Raw genomic sequence first — 21,022 nt, forward strand, 5'->3', positions numbered from 1 at the left:
TGAATTCATCAGTGCATGCTCTTTAATGAACTCCAGAAAGTCACAGTTCAAGTGGCATAATGCTTTCTAGTTACAAAACATTTATGAAACATCTATTCTTTATAGTCTCAACTAGAAGATATTCTAATATTTTAGTGAAGCATCAGATATAATTACAGTGCATTATATACAGAGTACAGAAATATTTTTATAGGGAAAAAATAAATAGAAAAAATATGTAAACATCCTGAGTAAAATTCTCCTGCCACTGAAGTCAGTTACAGAATTGTCATAGATAGGAGCAAAGGCAGTATTTCACCCCTCTTTTTAAAGCATATAGCAGTGCACATAACTTCATTTCAGTTTAAAGTGCATACAACATTATAAGAAGAATTCATAAGCTTTTGGAAGCTTTACATATGCAGATTCCATTCACATCTGTTGCGTCTCCTCAGTCCCATCTCTTCTGATTCAATGGCATCTTTGCTTATCATTTCTTCATCTTCTACATCTGGCTCCAACTGATGTATTTCACATTCACTATGTAATTCATGCTCTTCTATTTTGTAATCATTATCAATATCCTCAACCAAATCTCCATTACAGTCATCTTCTCTGTTGTCCATTTCTTTCTCTTGAGAATGTTCGGCAAACGACTGAATGAGATCTTCAAGTTTCTCATCACAAATGTGTCCAAGATCTTAAAATTCAAAAAAAAAAATCAAAATTAAAGTTTACCGGTAAGGCTCTGAATTTCAGGGTCAGGTTAGAAGTCGAGTATTTTTAAATTCTTTTTTCTCTTTTATTAAGACTCGAATAACGCAAAAAAATCACCAAATTTCTAATGGACCATTCTTAACATTTAAGACTTCTCTTGGGCTACCATGCAGCTCTTGAAGTCTCCAGTTGAAACTAACATACAATTTGCTGTTTAGTGTTTTATTGTAAGCATTAGTCACAGCCTCTGTGGTCCCCAATTGGAAATCCTTTGCCTAAAGTTACTCCAGTACTAACAGACTACTTAGGAACTGATGTTCCAAAAGCCTGTTTTATCAAAAGAGAATGTGACTGTGTGGTCCATCCCAGTTCAATGTCTTGAGCAGCTATTCTTAAATAAATCATGATGTATCAAAAATTTGAAATTGGATACATCTCAAATAAGAAGAATGGTATTCCTCCAGAATAAAACTAATTCCACACAAATTACCCAAGATTCAGAAGCTGAACATTATTATAGTAAGATCTATTTATTCTTTTAAAATATAAACTATTTCATTATCTATCTGTCTGAAAATTAAATTACCTTTCATCTTATTTTCTGATTTATCCAATCCACTTTCTTTCATCAGTCGTCTAATTGATTGGAGCTGTGTCATTATTTCATCTTTCTGCTCACAAGCTAAAGCATTGACACTAGAAAAATAAGACAAATGTTAACAGCTGAAAGATTATCTTGGAAGGGAGTGTTTGATAATAATACACTCATTGCAATATTTCTTTCTTTGTATAAGTACCATAGTGAAGTTTGTGAAATGTTTAGGTCAAGCTTTCCTTTGAGAACTGTCTCCTGAGCAGTGGGGAGGCCATTACATCACACAACTACTGAATGTCACTGACCTCTGGCTTGGGAGCCCCAATGGCCAAGGTCGAGTAATGACTACTGAAAGTAACAATTATGCAAAGTTGTACTACTATCCATAATAATACAACAATGCCCAATGTAGAACTTCAGAGTTTGAAGGCTTTTCCAATTTAAGGTTTTTTAACTTTCCACCCCACCACAACTAGAAATTTGTTAGGCAGACTGGCCAGTGACTTTTCTGTTTAATAGTTTCAGCACATATCCAGTTCAGAAGCACACTGCAGAAGGCATCAGGAAATTCTGCATGTTTTAACCTGTGTATCGTGAAGGATGTCAGTCTAGAAATTAACTGCAAGGATACTTTTATTTCTAGTAGATCAGTAAGGTTCTAGTTCTTAAGGCTTCTTAAGAACAGAACTTCTCTAAAACTATAAGGAGTTTTTATATTACTGATTCCTTTGTCCTAGTAAAATAGACAAGTTCTATTTCACTGGAATACACACACTTCACAGATATATTTTAAAACACAAAAAATAAGCAGCTGTACCTTGATAACTATTTTTACTTATAATTACATCTAAAAGAAGAAACTCACTCTACTACCGAAATCTATTTCCCACAAGAGCTTTCAAATGTTACTGAGTTTAAGTATATTTTCACTATTAGTCTCCTTGGTTCAATATTAAAGTTCATCTTGTTAAGCAACAGTAACATGATCATGTCTTCTGCATTTATGTTTGGTGAACAAGAGATGGGAGGTGTCTGTGAAAAAGTTCACAAATGACAGAATTGGTACCACCTGTAAAAAGCTACAGAAACAGTAAGCAATCAAAGAAGGTTCCTAAAACTTTCCTTACCTATATATAAGCATCATCTTAAGAACTCTTCGTTAACATTTTGGCAAATTTCAATATACAGGAAACAACAGTGAGATTTTTTTAGAAACACTCACCAGTTTGAAAGTGGATCCAACTGAGTCAATAAAGAATTTAACATTTTCTCTGTCTGTGCTAGATGTTGCTCCAGTTCTAAAAGCTGATGCTCTAACAAAAACAAACACAGACAAAACAACACAACAAAAAAAGAGGGAGGTGTGAGGGGAGGGAGAGAGGGATGAGGAGAGAAAGAGCATTGTAAAAATGTCTTTACAATATCAATAGGATATTAATTTGTATTTTTCACTGGACATATTAAAAACCAGAAAGCTTCTTTCATCAAAAACATTTGACAATATGAAAAGGGAGTGGTGGGGGTAAGAACAGAAGCCTTATTATGTGTGAACAGAAATCCCATCCACCCAGAAACCTATCCCCAGTAGTGCCCAAACAGAGGGCACTTTGTAGAAACTGAGCAAGAATGTGCAGCTCACCTTCCTAGTCTCAATAACTATGCAGCTGCAAGACTTCCTGAGATCTAAGTACTGTATTTATACATAATATGGTTTCATGTGTTTTCCTATTCACACCTTACAAATATATTTAATGCTTAATGCACTAGAATCAAGAGGAGTCATTCCTCTGAAAATACAATTAAACTTAGAAGAAAGAAGAATGCAACACACAGGGATGATGAGTAGGCAGTGTAGCAAATCACTGCTGAGTCTCATTACAGACTTGGTGTACACAGACACCAAAAGATGCTGCTAGTTGTTTAATTCACTAAAAATGTGTCTTTACAAGGAGGAAAAGGTATGAAAACAGCATCAACTTTGAATGTTTGTGATAGGTTTGCCATTTGGTCTAGAAATGACAACTGGTCTCTTAATTGTTTAGCCACACTGTTCCACTATCAATATGGTTCAGTTCTAAACAAGATCATTATCTTATTTTTAAATACCCTATTTATTTTTATTTAATTATATCCCATTTAAACTGAAGAAAACTGAACAGATCTTAAGTGAGAAAAACATCAGACATTTTAGAGGCAGAGAATCATACTGCATTACTACAGTTGTTTTAAAGAGCATTACATCTGGAGAATTAAAACAAACCTCAAACAAGCATTTCAAACACATAGAATAATGAAGTGGGTATTTGTAGATTCCTAAGTGCTCTCAGTAATTTGAGAGATTGCCTTCATTTAGCTGGATTGCATCAATGAAAACATGTTTTGTTCCAGTAGGAAATAAGCATTTTTGTTGAACATGTGCATTCTGAATGGGTCTTACCTGTTTCCTTTGCCTTGTCTTCTGTACTTTTTTCCTTTTTGGAGTTACTTTCTTCATGTGACTTCATCTTTAAAAAATACAATCAAGATAAACAGCCTCATCACTACTTGTGTACTAAAAGCAAAACTGCATTTAGAACTTTAGTGAAAGTAAACAGCAACCATAAAAATGTGCTACATTAATGAAACTTTTCTCCAGTGATGCCTCACCTAGTCTTAAACTAACATTTCTGATTTTAAGCAAACACAACATGACTGGCAAAAGCTCTAAAAGAAAGCAGTTGCTATTTCAAAAAGAAACAGAAGAAACCTTCTAGGTTATTTGATCCAGTCTCCTATCATTAATTACAATATAAAATTTATTTCTTAAAGTAATAAAGATACAATCATAAAAATATTTACATTTTAATCCCACACGCCCAAGTGTAAAGAATTGTAACACCCAAAATATGGTTTTCGTGATTTTTAAATCTTGTACTAAACTGGGCAACCTCTATACTCATTTTCCTAAGCTGTGATATTTTTCTCATACACAAGATTAATGTGAACTGACTCCAGAAATGAGCATGTTGTCTCCAGTGTTACTCCTGGTTATTTGTATTTTCCCTGAGGGCACGCAATGATATTCCAGGTCTACTCTCAGCTTTGTGTATCTCTTACTATAAATAATACATTTCAAGACTGATTCCTTTTAAAAAACAACCGATCACGTGCTCTCCTTTTTGAATTTACAAACAGTAGAAAAGGTATCCCACAACATGAATAAACCTGCATGTTGCAACTGCACGATCACATGAGAAGTCCAAACAAAAGGTCAAGTCTACTCACTGTTCCACCTAACTGCTTATCTAAGATCACTGCTCTGCAGGAATTGTCTGCCCCCTTCCCATGCTCAATCTCATTCTGAAGAATGAAAAGGAAGTGGAACACTGATGAGACTTAGGTTACAGACTCAGGTAGCAGCACTGTTCAGGTTCTCAGATTCTCATTTGAGGCTGCAGGGTGAGTAAGATTCTCACTTTTTCAAGCACCTAATAATACCTAAGCCAGAAGCCTTCATACAGAAGAATTAGATATGCTAACATTTTAACTTTGGACTTCACATTCAAAGTCAAACAGAGCAAGAAATGGCTTTTGGACAACCCTATACATGGGCTCAGAATTAGAAAAACAGACAAGCCAAGAATTTACATTTCCCCCTAACTACAATAATTTAACGCTTTTTCCTGTGGCTTACCTTAAGAAGTTTGTATGCTGCAAACGCTCCCACTCCAAGAGCATACAATGGCATGAGGGTGAATGCTAACTCTCGACCGTTTCCTCTCGTTCTCTCGCTTTTGATCTCTTTCTCCATTGCATTTCTCATCTGTTGAAAACTCTGGTAAGTATTACTGTCAGAATTTCCTGGAGTCCGGTGAACTTGATAAACTGTCTGAGGACTACCTTAAAAATAAAATTGAGGGAAAGACAACAAAGTAAGAAATAAAATCAGGAGTCCACAACTGGAATGAAATTGTTTTCTTGTTGTGTAATCATCTTTGTTCATCACTCTTCTAAGACAGTGTGGGCAGCCTTGTATCCACTTAAAAAGTAATAATTATTCTTACATTAACAGGATGCACAGTTAAATCTAAGCAGCAAAAACTCTCAAGCCAAGCTTGGTTTCTTTAATGTACAATTTTTAAGCTTCTTCACAGCAACACTGGCAAACCCTCAGCAAATCACAGAAAGATAGACGTAACAATAAACAATTTAAATTTTGAAATTAAAGCATATTCAGAGAAACTATTGATAATGCTGAAAACAGTAGTTATTTTTTCTTTGTACCAAAGGAACTGAGTTAATTAGAAATTGAATTGTCTGGTGACAGAAAAAAAAGGTTTTGTTGAAATACACTGCTTTCATTATTTTGACAGTAAACTCAGTTTTACATGGATATTCCCACAGGCTTAGAAGTACTGTACCTCTGCAAATCAAATATTTAGCAGAAGAAGATTATACAATACCCAAGAGATGCAACCTTGGAAGTCAGAAGTATTTTTGCATGTAATTTGCCTACCAGAACAGGGAGCAGATGAGAAAACAGCCAATGTCATTGTTCAACTCAGGAAACAGGTTATTTGGTAGTTAAATCAAGGTTCATGGGGCATGCACATATGGAACAGTACCATCAGCTAAAGAATGCAGATGCTTGCAGAGACAGACAGCAGGGAAGGGGGGATTGTGGAGTTTTACACTGATGTCTCAAATGAGTGCCTAGTCTTAAAACTTAATGTATCAGAACTGAGAATGGGTATGGCAAGGTTCACTTTCTATAAAAACTCCCAAACAAAAGCCCATTATGCAAATCACTGCTTATCAATTAATACTGTAACAGTGGCATTTCAGGAACTCACAGTAACGTAACTCAAGTGCGCAAAGTACAGCCATGATCAGATAAAGAAAAAATTAATGTTACACAAAACCTCAATGCTCTAGCTGATACAATCAGAACTCAAGCTACCTTCATCATTCAGTGCAAATTCAGGCAGGCATTGTCCTTTCAGGACAAGTAGATTTAGACTTGCTAAACTAACTAAACTTGCATTAACTAATCTGGAAATCACATTTTATATTATATATATTTTTCCACCTTTCAGAATGTTTCATATTGATTCCTAGTTTTACATTTACACTCACCTTTCCCCCTATTTTAAGTTCTATTTGTTTTTACAGTAAATGAGTAGCTTTACTAAAATAGTTACTATCACAGATGAACAAATTTTCTACAGATCATACAAATAAGAATATGGCAAGGGAAACACCGCCAGGGTGGAGAGGAGGAATGTTGAATCCTAGTGGAGATCGAGTGTCCCGCACCAAGTTTATCCCACAGAAGAAACAGGAGTTACTAGCCAACCAGGAAAAAGAACCGCCCAGAGAGGTGAAAATAGGAGATTTGTCTGAAATTTATTTTATTCAGTGCTGGGCCAGTACTTCAGTAGAATCACAGGCATGTGAAGTGTTTATTTTCTTTTTTAGGATTTGGTTTTAAAATAATTTGATCTATAGGTAATGTACAGCTTCCATATAAATAAAAACTAATCAGGCAAAACAGGCCAGGCAAGAGCTTATGAAGCACTGTAAGTTTGATATGAGGTGGGAAGAACATGGTAGCAGCTCAAGCCTCTATTTTTGTGCCAGCAGGGAAAAGCACAGACACATTTGGGGGATTACACCTCGGAAGGCATCACCAATGAATCACAGAGCTACCTTACAAAAGCGGGCCTTTAGTGATTGTCAAAAACTAAGGTGTACCCTTCGACCTTGAGCTAAATCATGACATGCACTGTCATGGCTTAACATACATGGATACCACTACAGCTCCTACAAGTAGTAAACTCTGTAACCCATTCATTGATTTTCTAAACAAGCATCTTGGACTCTTTTCTAATATACTGCCGGACAGATTTTGTATGTCTGTGCGTGTATTTACTAACAGTAACACTCGTCTTCCTGATTGCAATTGATTTTTCCCAGTGACACCTCTCGGTTCATTTGCTCGATTGCGGCCCTGCGGGCATTGCTGGTCACACCGCTCGGCACTAACAATTACCGGGCGCTTCCTGCACTTAAGAGCAGTTTCGGTAAGACAACACAGACAGAGCCCAAAGCCCCGGCGAAGCAGAGCAGCAAAACACTGCAGGAGGTGGGGGTGTTCCAGGCGCACACAGGCCAGCTCGAAGCGCTCTGACCAGGCCTCTCCGTCCGCAGCCCCCGTACACCGGGAGCTCCCCGCCGGACGAGGGCACATCCCCCTTGGATCCTGGGGTTCCCTTCGAGCCCGCGGCGGCTCCCGCACGGAACCCCGGCCGCGGCACCGCCCCGGCTCCTACCTCTGCCGTGCTGACGGGGATCGTAGTGGCCGGGGCCGGCCTTGCCGCCCCGCGGGGACCGGCCGGGCCGCCCGCCGCCTCCTCCCCCGAACATCCTGGGCATGACGACGAAGACGCAGAGCACCAGCACGGCCGAGACCAGCACCTGCTGCACGGCCGACAGCGCCATGGCCGCCGCCTGCCCGCCGCCTTCCCGCGGCCGCGCCGCGCCCCGCGCCACAGCGCCCCCGGCGGCGCCCCGCGCCACGGCACGGCACGGCACGGCACGGCATGGCACGGCACGGCACGGCACGGCACGGCACGGCACGGCACGGCACGGCACGGCACGGCACGGCGCCCCACGGCGCCCCACGGCGCGGCACGGCACGGCACGGCACGGCACGGCACGGCGCCCCACGGCGCGGCACCGCACGGCACGGCACGGCGCCCCACGGCGCGGCACGGCGCGGCCGAAGCACGGCGCGGCACGGCACGGCCCGGCACGGCACGGCACAGCCCCAAGCGCCGCCCGCGGCCCCGGCTGCCGGGCACTCCTTCAGGGGCAAAGGTGTGACTGCACTCCTAGTGCTGAAGGGCATTTCCGCTGGCAAATGAAAATTTTTGCTGGAAAGGGTTAAACAAAAGTGAAGAAGATGCAGAAAAAGCAGCTGTTTGATGTTTAGCCCGCCTAGTGCCCCAAGAGGAACATGTTAGCAACGGGCAGCTAAATGATGAGCATCCCGAGCGCACTTGGAGCACGCATTTATCCAGCAAAGAACGTCCTTTGCTTGGATGGGTTTTAGGCTGGATTGGCAGATAAGGGGAGGGGTGGCGATTTGGGAAGTGATGAAGTTTGCAAAGGACACCACACACGGTTTTAAATGCTCAGGAATAGGAAACCCAGAAAAAGTTATGACGGAAAGCATGGCTTGAAAAAAAACAAAGGCCTTAGGGAGGAAAGAGTATCAGCAGCCAGCGGAGTAAATTGTAAAGTTTTACAATTGTAAATTGTAAAGAAACTAAGAGTGAAGTGAAATGTATAAGCAGCAGTAAATCTAAGCAATAAATCACAGCATCTTCTATTAATATATGAAACTGGGTACTTTAATGGTAAACTTCCCGAAACAGTCATGAATGGAAGGCAGATAGAGAAGATCATTCATGTTTGGGAACCAGCTGCAAAGAAGGAAGAGGGAGTAGGATGAGTTACTGGCCAGGAATTGGTACCTCTACCTCATTGCAAAATGCCCTGATGTGTATTTAAAGCCATACCGTAGCAAGAGTAAATATTTGTTTCCAGAGACTCTCTTAAAAATACTTCAAATATTTGTACCATTGAATCTAAAATATCTGTGCCTTTTACTTTGAATTAATTTTTATGCATTAGTTCAAAATCCTTAATGACCTATTCAACAATAAAACCCAAAAAGTTTTATTTAATTAGCATGCCAGCTATTCCTTGCCTGAAGACAAAACTGCATTTCAAATATCTTTTCAGTTGCTAGCAATTGCTCTTACAAAGTTAATTTTCAATAGTTAAAGGAGGAAAAACTTGCCTAATTGAATTAGTTTATATTTCTGTGCTGCAATAGAAAAAGTCAATTAAAGTAAACCACAGGTACTTGCCTAAATAAGGGAAACTATTTCTTTATGAAACTCCAGTGTTTTATATTTATCTGCTTATTGCTGACTGGTTTTATCTGATTAAGATTTTGTTCTAACTCAATATTGCACAACTATTTCACCTTTTGTGCTTTGTAGACTTGAGATGCAGCTTTGGCACAGACTGCAAGGACATAGACAAATGGATGCATTTTTGAAGATAACATATACTTAAGTAAGAAACATCTGTACCATCCTAATTTCACATTGGAGAGAATATTTGTATTGGAGGTTATGAAGTTTTTGATATTGCTGATTAAATTGGTATGGTGAGGTCAGATTTTTAATTTGTGTAGCGTGGAACTGTACTAAGGTTTGTGGTTGTTACATTCAAGTAACAGTTGTCTGTGGTAAAGTGTCCTGGGTAGTGCCTACCATGTAAATCAGTACCATCTGTAAATAACACAGAGGTGTCCATATGGGTGCCACTGGCACCTCACTGTCTTTTTTAACATCAAGCAATGACTGTACTGCCTTACCCCTGCACTGGCTCACCTCAGTACCTTGTACAATAATTCTCTCTTCTTGTCCACACATCGACCTCACTGAAAGCCTCACTTCTCATTTCACTGCATGACTGCTACATGAACTTTATAAAACAATAACTTCCAGTTCTCTAGTTACCAAGCCACACAGTTCAGTATCCTATAATTCTGGAGATGCTATTCAAAGTATTCACAGTAATTGCAGAATATCTGTGGGTATTACTTAGTAAAAATGTCGATAGAAGGATAAAGCCCAGCCAAAGTAATTTTTTTCCTTATTTAAATAATTCTTTAAAATAAATAATAAATATTTAAATATTAAATAATTATTTTAAATAATAAATTTATAATTCTCATAAAAAAGAAAATAAAAAAATCAACAACAAAATTTATTCTATTCCAATTTCTCAGTGGTAATTCACAGAAGCTTAATGCTGCTGAGAACGTAAAGGTTTCTTTTGAACACTTAATATTTTAAGTGTAGTTATTCATTCTTGAAAAAAATAAGCTTTGCAGTAGAATCAGTTTTATCTATGAGCAAATACATGATATTTCACTAATCTAAAACAGATGATAATTTTAATGTCAAGTAGATCTTATCTAGTAAAAGTAGCTTTTAAATTTCTTATCTCAGTGTTCAAAGATGCTTAGACTGCTCTCCCTGTAAATTACAGCTGAAAATACTGTGCCTACCACTGTGTTACCAGACACAATGGTGTCTGTGAGATTCTTTTTTAGTAAGCTTTGGATTGTGAAATGAAAATACCAGTAGTTGCCAGAATCATTTATGGAGCATTTTCTTTTCAGTTCTTTTTGTCTTTTCTCGCTTATTTCTCTAAAAGTGTTAATTCTTGTTTTCTGCCCCTGGTTCTGCCTATAACAAAACCAAAAACAAGGCTGGAGGATTTAAGTTTTGCTGTTTATTTGGCAGTAGATTTTTTAGAAGGCTAGAAGTAGACAGTATCATAGGGAAGTATTTTTCATTTTTTCTGTGACACAATAAATTATGAAAAGTAACCTAGAAAGGTAGTTATTACATTTAAATAATTGCAATTCAGCCTTGTCTGCATAGAATTCTGGAGGGTTTTACACATTTCTCTTAGAGTGATGTTCACATCTGAACTTTCTTTCCCTTGATTGTTTACTCCTTTCCTGTCATACACAGTTAAGTCATATCAAAATGTTTATGCATTTCAGGCAACATTTCAGGGAAAATTACAAAGGAAACTAATCACTGGAAAGAACAAGCAGTGTAAATGGGTTAAACACTGTGAACATGTAAAAATACCTGTGTCATCAGAGTTGATAATCAAAGACCATGCATGATCCAAGAGCAGTTGTGTTTTTGAAGACACAGACACAAAATTGAAAATGGGTAAAATTTATGACCCATAAATGGGTGGGCTGTGTAGACCTGTTAAGAGACCCACAACACTGGAATCTCAAGATGGTAGAAATCTCAAAAATGTATGTGAGGCTGTTACATAAAGGCCTCTGAAATGCTAAGTCCTTAATGCAGTATTCAGGTAACACCACTTTAAAAATTAAGATCCTTTTTTAAAAAATGGTTATGTTTGATGAAGGCAACAGCTTCTTTCATTTATAATTGAAGAGATAAACTTGTGGGAATGTTTGAGTCAGTGTGTCCGCCCGAGGCCTGTACCCTTCCTACTGGACAGATACTCCCATACTGACTAAAGCTACCACGTCTGCATGGCTTCCAGAAATGGAATGTATGATCATCCAGATGTTCTACGTATAGTATTAAACATTTTTACCTGAATTCAATACAGTTTGATTAGTCATGTGCAGAAGGTATTGGAAGAATATCCTAAGAAAAAGCAGATGTCTAAACTGTAATGCTTGTTTCTCTTTAAGTTTGGCAAGTTAGGCTCTTTGGCCTAAAATTTTGCAGTGCCAAAGCTTTCATACTTAAATTTACAGGAGTAATCGTCCAGATCACTTTAAAATTACAGTAAAACTATCTGCAGTCCAGCCACATACTAATGGCCTCCTCTGTTAATTGTGAAAGTGTTTACAGCCTCATTATTACAAAATAATTTTAGGATTGTTTAGCTTTTAATGAACACAAAATGGTTTCTTACAGAATAATTCTTGTGGAAATTCAGTACCACCACTGTCCTGTCCCGTAATCTGTTTTGTGCCCTGAGGTGCCATTGTGTAATAGCAGCAGCAATGCATGTCAGGATATTTGTTTATTCAAAGGTCTGGAAGGCACCAAGTGATCTTGCAGCTGCCTAATCCTATGGCTAGAATAAGAAAACCCAGCAGATCCACCCCATTTGTCCAAATGAACCTAGTAAGTCAAGGTCAGACCTCCCCAACAAAAGGAACAATGCTGTGGGGAAGTTGATGAGAACAAGATTAAATGTAATTTCACAGATTCCCAGGCGTCGTGGATATCTGTAATCGGCTGTAATTCACCAGTTTTTAGTCTTCTGACTGAATAGAACATTAGGGAAAAATTAAAAATCTGAGGTTTTATTCTTCCAGCCATTTTGAACTAAAAGCAGGTCAGAAGTGCAAAAGTGGGATGTAAGCATGGGGAATTTCTCAAAATCATGAGGCTGTAAATCTTCTGGCATGTACCCAGCTCATGGTGCTAAATTTCACTTGAGATCTGTGGATAGGCAATGGCTTGTATTGTCCAGACTGTGCTATCCAAATGTGCTATAATGCTATAATTTGCTATCCAAATCCCAAAACTTAATTGTCAAGATCCACTGATTAATGCTGGCAAAAGTCTAAAACTCTCTTATTGGGAAAATATCATAGATGCTCAAGGGCAGGCTGAACTTCTGCTTTAATTATAGATAGAGTCACTAGATGGAGCCAGAAATGCAAGAAAGCATTTTATAACCTGGACTATCCTGGACCGATCAAGATTTCCTACTGCATAAAATCTCCATTCATTTCCAAACACAGAATTTCAACTGCATGCATATATCAGTGCAAGATCGCTGTACTGTTAAATGGTGCAGTTTTAGTGTGATGGGTGTTTTTGTGCAAATTGCATGTAGTTGTAATATAATCATGGTTTTACATTAAACCTGACCAGCAAAACTAAGCAGAGAATGAGACCCATTAACATATTTTGCAATTATTTGCAACAAATTTTCCCTGTAAACCTACCTAAAACTGGGTTACAAGACCATAGCTCTTAAAACATATGGTTCTTCTTATGCTCTTGCATATTTGTACAATTTGGCTTAGGTTTGAAAAAAAAAATTCAGCCAGCTTGTAGAACAGTTGGGGAGACAATATAAATGCCAACACATGCCATCCTACTGCCCTGAGAAGTGCTCAGACTTGGAATGTTATGCCAGGAGAGCTAATCTTGTAGCTGTTCTCTAGGAGCACAGGAAGCTGCTCCAGTGATTTCAGGCTAGCAGGTAATAGCAAATAACTAAGGAGGAGAGAATCAACACATACTCGAGCCTGGGATTTCCAAATTTTATTTTTTGTTACACACCAAACCAGGCTAGAATGTCTGTTCTGCAGCAAGGTGCTGTTCAGGAACCATTTTTTTCCTCCTGCTTAAGCACAGATATCCTAATTCTGTTTATTTCTTGAGTAATTCTAATATGGAAGTGATGTTCTGCAGCATAATTGTAACTAAGCTGGTATGACTAAGCAACACTATTGGAAAATCAGCTGAAATAGCAGATTTCTGTTTTGTCAAAGCTGCATTTTTTATGATTGATGCAGGTTTTAAGAAAGCTGTTCAGCAGCATCTCTTCAGATAAGACAAAAAATCACAGAGTGGTTTGGCAGTCACCCAGGATGGAGCACACCCAAAGAAAAGACAGAAGTATGCTTGGAGTGTTGCTCCTTGCTGATATGCATGGCAGGTTTCACACTTTACCCTTTACTGCCAGCTATGATGTCAGATAGAGTCGTACCTGATTAAGCAATTGCTCTTCCTTCCTGTTTGACACTTTCAAGCGCTTCTACACCCAGGGACAACCTCCGAAAAACTGCTTGCCGGTACCACCTACACCTAAGGGATTTTTCATTTTAAAACGAAAAAACACTGGTGAATTATGAACATCACATTTTTCTTTGCTGCATTGCTCTTACTGGATTTCTTCAGTTGCATTCATGCTTATCTGCAATATCCCATGCCTGACATAGAAGATGCAAAGTTCATTGAAGATTGTGTGAGAGCTCACAACACCTTTCGATCCAAAGTGAATCCACCAGCCAGCAATATGTTTCGCATGGTAAGGTGGTGTTTGGGACCTTTTTGAAATTTTTATAGATTGGGCTGCTGATTTAGCCCACCTTATTCTCATTTCTACTGTGATGTTCTTTCCACTTCAGTTAATGATTTCTGTAACATATATGTTGGTTCTTTGTATGAAATAGAAAATACATTAATTAGCACAGTATTGTTCAATTTTTAATAATTTGAAGGGAATTTCTTTTTTTAGCACAAGATTTAGCTACTCTCAACTTCAGCCAGAGCAAAGGGCTGTATTGCAAAAAATAAAGTTCAGTTCTCAGTATGTCATCTACCTCTTTCTAAGAGAGGTAGTAATCTGGTTTATATCAGGTCAGGTTTCATACATGGAAGCTGTTTGACTTTTTAAAAGGTTTCTGAGGAGACAGTCTGCAACAGGATTTGTTGAAAATCCATCACCTCTTCTTGTTTCTTCTAATTTAGAACATGTGTTGAATAAAGGGATTTTCCAGGACAGCCATTTAGATACCTGATCTTCATTTGCTGTAGCAGGGTTTGAAGACTAGGGACAGTAATATCTAGGCTGAAAAGCAGAGCTTGCCACAAATACAGCGAATATCAGAACAGGTTATGGGTAAGTCACATGTTGTTCAGTGGAATACATAAGGAAAGATGTGTATAGCTGGCTGAGGGAGGTAACCCCAGGCAGTGCATGTCACTCCTCTGAGCCCTCCAGCAGTGCTGCATAGCTGGAAAGGAAGTTAAATGCATAACAACATGCAGAGTATGAATAATTTCTAGGAATGGAAACTCACAGTAAAGGAATGAGATTCAGAGTACCAGTGACTTTAATTTCCTGCCATGTTAAAAACAATGTTTAATTTTAAAAAGCTAGTGCAAAAGAGTAAACTTACCTGCTCAGAACAAAGACCCAGCAATTCTGGAATAACAGCTGGACAAATATATTTAAACCTCTTGAATCAAAGGTGTACTTGCAAGGTGTACCAATCATGGTACTTACAAGCTCTTAATGGAATTTTTAAATTTTTTTTTCAGCCTTGAGGTCAAAAAAGTTTTAATAATTTCTATCATCTCATGGCAAAGGGCTGCAGAGACTAACCACAGGTTGTGTGAAGCTGTTTTCTTGTGTTTGATTTGGGCCTGTTAATGCCTAGCTTCACTTAATATTGTCTGGTCTTTGTATTGGAAGACTCAAGTTGATGATTTTTATTTACCTATTTCACACAAGATGTCCAGGTGTCTCTGAAGCTGCAGAGCACTCTCTGTTGCTATATGAAAGCTCTCTGAACTTGAAGATGATCATCCTGCTCCGAGTTCTCTCTGGCCTTTCTAGTTCTAGTTTCCTGTGGTGGGGTGCTGTGCTGCACCCAGCATTTAACAGGACTTCTGCAGAAGTGTGATTAGATATGTGGTTTTATTCTCCATTCCTTTGCAAAGAGTTTCTAATGCCTTGTTTGCTTTTTTAGTCTACTACTTTCAAGTGGTAATAGCCATCTGCAAACCTGTTATTAGGAACATGAACTCATTTTTTTTTCACATCCCTTAACTTGAATTTCCCTGTACTGAACTTTACCTGTCAACCTAAAATCTGCAAGTCTGCCAGACTGGTTTGTATGAGAGTGTTTCCTTCTCAGCCTAGCAGAGATGAGTGAGTCTTTTATTTGCTTTGTCCATCTGCTGAGAAGGAAAAAGAGGCAGAAGGAGCTGAGGAAGGGAGCAGCTGTGACTCTTCCTTCTGTCCTGGCCAGCAGAACAGAATTCCTATATGGTCTGGTAATAATTGCCAAGTGCAAATCCCTGGACAGCCAACATCTCCTAGGCACAAAGTTCCCCAAGCCCCTCTACAGCTGCAAATTTCACACAGTTACCCCCTCCAGGTGTAGCAGCTTAAAGATTGCACTCCAGCTGTAAATATATTAACAAGTCAGATACAACAGGACAGTGGATAGATCATGCATGAGGAAGAAAGAAGACAGAAATGTGTTATGAGAGTAGAAATGTCAAGTGAGAGAAAGAAACTGAAGGCAGTGATGGGGAAGCAGAAAAGGGGAAATGAACTCGTTTAACAAGTTTCTGTTTAAAGATGTCTGAATTCAGCTAAGTCACTGCAGTGCAGGTTATAGTACGCTTTCTTCCTTTTCTACAGTCCTGGGATGCTGCTTTAGCTAAGAGTGCCAAAGCATGGGCAAAGAAGTGCAAGTTTAAGCACAATCCCTACCTTAAAATGCCAGGAAAAATGCACCCCACCTTTCGCTTTGTCGGAGAGAACATCTGGACTGGCACAGCCCACATCTTCTCCGTGGGGGCAGCCCTCAGGTCCTGGTTTAATGAAGTCAGCACCTACGATTTCAGCACCAACACATGTACTGACATGTGTGGTCACTACACTCAGGTGAGTCTCTCATGCCCAGTGCTTTATAGTCTAACATATATTCTAATATATAGATATAGTCTAATTTCACTGAAGATCTGAGCACAGACTTGGAACAGATTGCTTTGGGACAGGAATTACAGCAGGGCTTTGCAGCCCACAGTTTATTGTTGAATGAGATTGGAAATAAATATGAGCCCCAAGGATCTCAAGTTCTACTTCCAGTAATGGTGGAAAGGGATTATCCCCTGGCAATTTCACATTTAAAGGGTAGCCAGATAAGTGAAAAAATGGCTGTCAATCTGTCATTTGTCCCAGCTGCCCTTCAGGTTAAGTTGCTCCTGTGTGAGCTGATTTAAATTTCCCTGAGCTACTTCCCTTCTCCTTCTCTTAATGCTGTTGCTTTGGCAGTATTTGAAGTGCATTTTGTACTTCCCTTTGTCCTGCAGGTGGTCTGGGCAGAGAGCTACAAAGTTGGCTGTGCAGTTCACTTCTGCAGTACAGTTGAAAATTTTCCAGGACTGTTCAAAGCAGCACATTTTGTTTGTGACTATGGGCCAGCGTAAGTTGATTGTGGCATTTGGGTTTTGTTTAGTTTGTTTTTTTTTTTCTTTAAATATCCCAACATATTTGATCAGATGCCAACAAAGATGGGTGCAGTTTTAACAAATTTCAAAATAAGCTACATCCTCATGTCACTTATCCAAGGGAAACTTCCCCTGACAATTGGGAACAGAACCTACTGGACATAGCTGGGACTGCAGAAAATCCCATTCTAAAAAAAAAGCAGAAGAGACGATCATAGCTGACACCACTCACCATAATGCAGATGGTGGAAGAAAATATGAGTTCAGTCTCTGCAGGAAAATTGGGAAAGATGCAATCTTTCTGTTTCAGAAAGATTACATCTTTCTCTGGCCCTATACAAATTTCAAACAAGACATTGCAATTTAAGAAGTAAAAGGAAGACAGTCCCGTAGCTGATCTGGTACCTTGCAGTATTTTTACTTACTTTTTACAGGTTTGTTTTTTATAATCAGATGGGTAATGATGGGCTAAAGTAAAATTCTTGTATGCTTACAATAAAACAGTATTGCCTGAGAAGTCTCATTAGTTTCCAGCAGCAGGAGTCAACTGTTCCCCATGCCAGTGAGAGTTCTAATGTGATTTAAAAGGAATTTCAAAAAATTGCAATGACCATTTTTTTGATTAGGATATTCCCTCCCCTTGACAGCTTTTCAATGACAGCTAAAAAAATACTGTTCCTGTTTTGCAGGGGGAATTACCCAAGAAAACCATATAAAGAAGGACAACCATGCAGTAGATGCAGTAACGAGAAGTGTGTAGACAGGCTCTGTGGTAAGACCAAAGTGATCATGTGAGAAAATTGCACAGAAACAAAAGTGGCATAAATAGCAGTGGAAAGACGAGTCAATTTGCACTAAGCACATAGTGGGTCTGTAGCACACCATACAACAACAGTACCAAACTCTGGGAGGAATACCGTAAGAAGGAAATCATTGAAATAATTTGCATTTGAAAGCTCTCAGAGGAAGAAGCCAGAGTTTCTGATGCAGGGAAGTACCAGTGAGACTATTTTCTCCCTTTTATCTGGTCAGTAAGTCAAATCCAAAATTTTAGCCCCAGGAAATATTCACTATTTCTTCTCTCTCAGCAGAAACAGGAAATGTATCTTCTGCTTTTTTGCTTGATAGTGTGTCCTAACACATTTTCCAGACAACTGTATTTCAGAGCTAATAATAAGACTGTACCAAAAACCACAGTTATTTCTAACTTCCACAGTTTTCTGAAAAACAGCAGTAAGAGCTTTTTTGTAAATCTTTCTCCTACTATGCTCAGTGTTATCAGAGTGCTGGTGGAAAATAATTAAATGAACAGTTGTAACAGAGCTTGGAAGGCTCAGGGGATGAGGGGATTTTAATCAAATCTCGAGGAGCAATTAATAAAGGACTGGTAACCCCCTTGGAGCAGGCCTGTGGCAGCTGTGGGATCTTTGGCCAGTGCTGGGAGCCAGCGCAGAGCCAGCACAGCCCACTCCCAAACCCTGAACAGATGCAACAATGAAAGGAGTGTGGTTGGAGTAAAAACCTCTCTGGGGAGGAGGTGTTCCTGCAAACATGCTGCCTGGGTCTGGGAGAGAAGTGGGTGATGGTGAGGGGCTCAGCCTGCTCCCTCCTCCTTGCCTCCCCTCTAAAGAGGCAGAGTGACTCTGTGCTGGCTCTGTCTCTGTGTCAGGGTGTGGGCGCAGCAGGGAAACACACAGCCTGTACCCCATCACGGAGTCTGCTCCAAACAGCAGTGGACCTTCCAGTCAATTCACCTTTATGTCAATTCACCTTATTAAAAACATTGCCTAGTTTGGGACTTAGTAATTAAAGGAGGTGCAGCAATGTCTTAAATCAAATATGAATTTTATACAAAGGTTTAATGGGGATGGTTTTTACTAGCCAGGCTCTAGACATATTCAGCTGTAGAAATTATTGAGCATTTGGTGCTCTTATTTCCTACTGTAATATCCTGGCTGACTCATCTGAAAGTCTCAGACTGACACATCACAGGAAAACTAGAAATATCTCAATGACTAGGGGGAACAGGGACAGGAGGAACAGAGAATTTTAAAGTTAAGTGCTAGATCCTACCACTTGCTTTTACCATTTTCTCCTATAGATCAAATGAGGAATTTCAATAGGATGCACATAGGCAATCCTGCAAATGCATCAAAATTTTAGTAAAGGCATAATTCTGTGATAAATAAGTAGTTATATTTGTCTGTCTGTAACTACTTAAATTTGATATATATAACTATTTTAAATAAATTCCATGTTTTGTTATTTTTTATTCCCTCATCTCCATAACACAAATGCTTCCTGATACAGCTGGTTTTTTCCATTTCTTTTTCAATCCAATAAAAAATATGAACTCTACACCAGTTAGGAGCCTGCTCTTGCTGGCCTGCTTCCCCCTTGCAGGATGTTCTAGGCATTAACTGGCATAATCAGTGCAAAGGCTTGCCTCTTTACATCAAGAACCACCATTCCATGGTACTCACATTACTTTCCTCTTCTGATCTCTTTGCAGAAAATACAGAACGTGAGAAGCTGCTAAGTACGTATCAAATTGTTCTTAATGGCTTTCCTGTAAGTATGGCTAAGACTAGGTCTTAACACCTGTTTCTTCACTGCCTTTTAGGTTATGCCAGCTGGCATCCAGACTGGGATACACAGCCCCAGCCACCACAGCCCCGTCCCCCCAGGCCTCCCATGCCATCACACGTCCCACCTGCTGAGCATCCACGACCCTCTTGTGACCAATACTGCCTTAGTGTTTTAATTTTAAGGCCACTGCTTCTTGTATTGAGTGTTGGTGCTGTACTTCTAGTACAACTGCAATTTCCACACACTTTTTTTTATAAGTAATGGTCAATTAAGAGACTGATTGTGATCCTACTGTTGTATTACTCTCACACATTGGGTACATGTTTAAAAACAAAAACATTTTATCATCTTTCATTATCCCTGCAATCCAGCATGGGAAAGGTGCTTCTTTACTCAAGGCAAGATAAAAATGGCTGTGCATAGAGGTAATATAATTTATTGGCAGTAGCTGCAACATGCTCCTATGTCTGTATGAGGCTCTTAGCTCTAGGGGTATTTGCTAGAGGGACCACAGAGACTAGATATTCCTCCATGTGCTAACAATCCTCCTGGAAGCCTGGGGCATCACAAAGACATGTCTACAGTGGCATACTATATCCAAAGAAGCAGTAATTCATCTTCATTAACCTTCAGTTATCCCAGACACAATTTCCCCCAAGTAATGGAGATTTAACCGTATAAATTACTTTTTATTAACAAGAGTAAAGCTTGCCCTTTGCTTTATTTAGCCTATGTGTTTCAGTGTCCATTACTCTATTGTCAGTTGTACTAGTCCATTCTTCTCCTCTCAGGATTAATCCTTGTTCTCCATAAGAAGAATACAAGGGAAAGTTGCCAGAGTAAGGATTAAGGTGGGGTGTCAATGGGGAAACCTTAATTTTAGGATGTGAGATAGTGAAAATATCTAAAATGAGAGTAGATGGCAGCCATCGTGACTTTTCGGGTAGCAGGAAACAGACAGAAGATGAAATGGGCCCAGGACGGATTCTGGTTTCGGAACATCTCAGCCTCATTTAAAAAGCCCAAGCCTCTGATGGATTCAGTTTGTTTTATTAGACATTTAGCCCTCAACCTGACCCCCACTCTTCCAGTATAAGTTTGTTAGTGAGTGGAATCTTTCAAGCCAGGAGATACTGACTGATATTAGCAATGCATAACTGTGCTATCAGTATTTAAAGCTGTTTTTTTTCTCTTTTGTCTTTGTTCTAATGTTTTAAGAACACAGACTCAAATTCTGAGCCACATTGCAGCATGCCATCCCACAGAATAAAAATGGGCCCCAACTGAGGCTCTTGTTAATAGATCTCTTGGGGTGGATTAGAGTGAAATGACACTGAATGACCAGTAAATAAATAGATAAATAAATAAATGTGGATTAGAGTGAAATGACACTGAATGACTAGTATATAAATTAAATAAATAAACAAATAAGGCAGCTTTATTTTATAACAGTTTGGTTGTAGTGGAAAGGAAGAAAACATATAAGGAAGAGAAAAAGCAACAGCTTTAACAGCATCTAGTT

At 39.2% G+C, this 21,022-nt stretch overlaps 2 protein-coding genes across 2 annotated transcripts; one reads left to right on the forward strand and one right to left on the reverse strand.

Moving 5' to 3' along the window:
* Nucleotides 1-7,803, reverse strand: CCDC107 (coiled-coil domain containing 107). The gene is made up of 6 exons (XM_059472505.1): nucleotides 7,603-7,803; nucleotides 4,965-5,170; nucleotides 3,729-3,795; nucleotides 2,514-2,604; nucleotides 1,283-1,392; nucleotides 1-679 (listed from the first exon to the last, which is right to left on the reverse strand). Exons 1-6 carry the CDS (start codon nucleotides 7,769-7,771, stop codon nucleotides 393-395), a joined length of 930 nt encoding a protein of 309 aa, XP_059328488.1. The 5' UTR covers nucleotides 7,772-7,803; the 3' UTR covers nucleotides 1-392.
* Nucleotides 7,804-13,752: 5,949 nt separating this feature from the next.
* LOC132073713 (glioma pathogenesis-related protein 1-like) lies at nucleotides 13,753-20,151 on the forward strand. The gene is made up of 6 exons (XM_059472927.1): nucleotides 13,753-13,972; nucleotides 16,100-16,345; nucleotides 16,774-16,886; nucleotides 17,601-17,683; nucleotides 19,424-19,450; nucleotides 19,535-20,151. The coding sequence occupies exons 1-6, from the start codon at nucleotides 13,793-13,795 to the stop codon at nucleotides 19,759-19,761; spliced, it is 876 nt and encodes a 291-aa protein (XP_059328910.1). The 5' UTR covers nucleotides 13,753-13,792; the 3' UTR covers nucleotides 19,762-20,151.
* The last annotated feature ends 871 nt before the right edge of the window (nucleotides 20,152-21,022 follow it).

Source organism: Ammospiza nelsoni, chromosome 5, assembly GCF_027579445.1.
Source record: "Ammospiza nelsoni isolate bAmmNel1 chromosome 5, bAmmNel1.pri, whole genome shotgun sequence".
NCBI lineage: Eukaryota > Metazoa > Chordata > Aves > Passeriformes > Passerellidae > Ammospiza > Ammospiza nelsoni.

What these genes read in the sequence shown, in the direction of transcription:
- LOC132073713 (XM_059472927.1), top strand. Translation starts at nt 13,793, where the DNA reads ATGAACATCACATTTTTCTTTGCTGCATTGCTCTTACTGGATTTCTTC. An exon ending in CCAGCAATATGTTTCGCATG is followed by an intron (nt 13,973 to 16,099) that starts GTAAGGTGGTGT and finishes CCTTTTCTACAG; the next exon opens with TCCTGGGATGCTGCTTTAGC. An exon ending in GTTTGTGACTATGGGCCAGC is followed by an intron (nt 16,887 to 17,600) that starts GTAAGTTGATTG and finishes CCTGTTTTGCAG; the next exon opens with GGGGAATTACCCAAGAAAAC.
- CCDC107 (XM_059472505.1), bottom strand. Translation starts at nt 7,771, where the DNA reads ATGGCGCTGTCGGCCGTGCAGCAGGTGCTGGTCTCGGCCGTGCTGGTG. An exon ending in TCCCCGTCAGCACGGCAGAG is followed by an intron (nt 5,171 to 7,602) that starts GTAGGAGCCGGG and finishes TTTATTTTTAAG; the next exon opens with GTAGTCCTCAGACAGTTTAT. An exon ending in ATCAGAAAATAAGATGAAAG is followed by an intron (nt 680 to 1,282) that starts GTAATTTAATTT and finishes TTGAATTTTAAG; the next exon opens with ATCTTGGACACATTTGTGAT.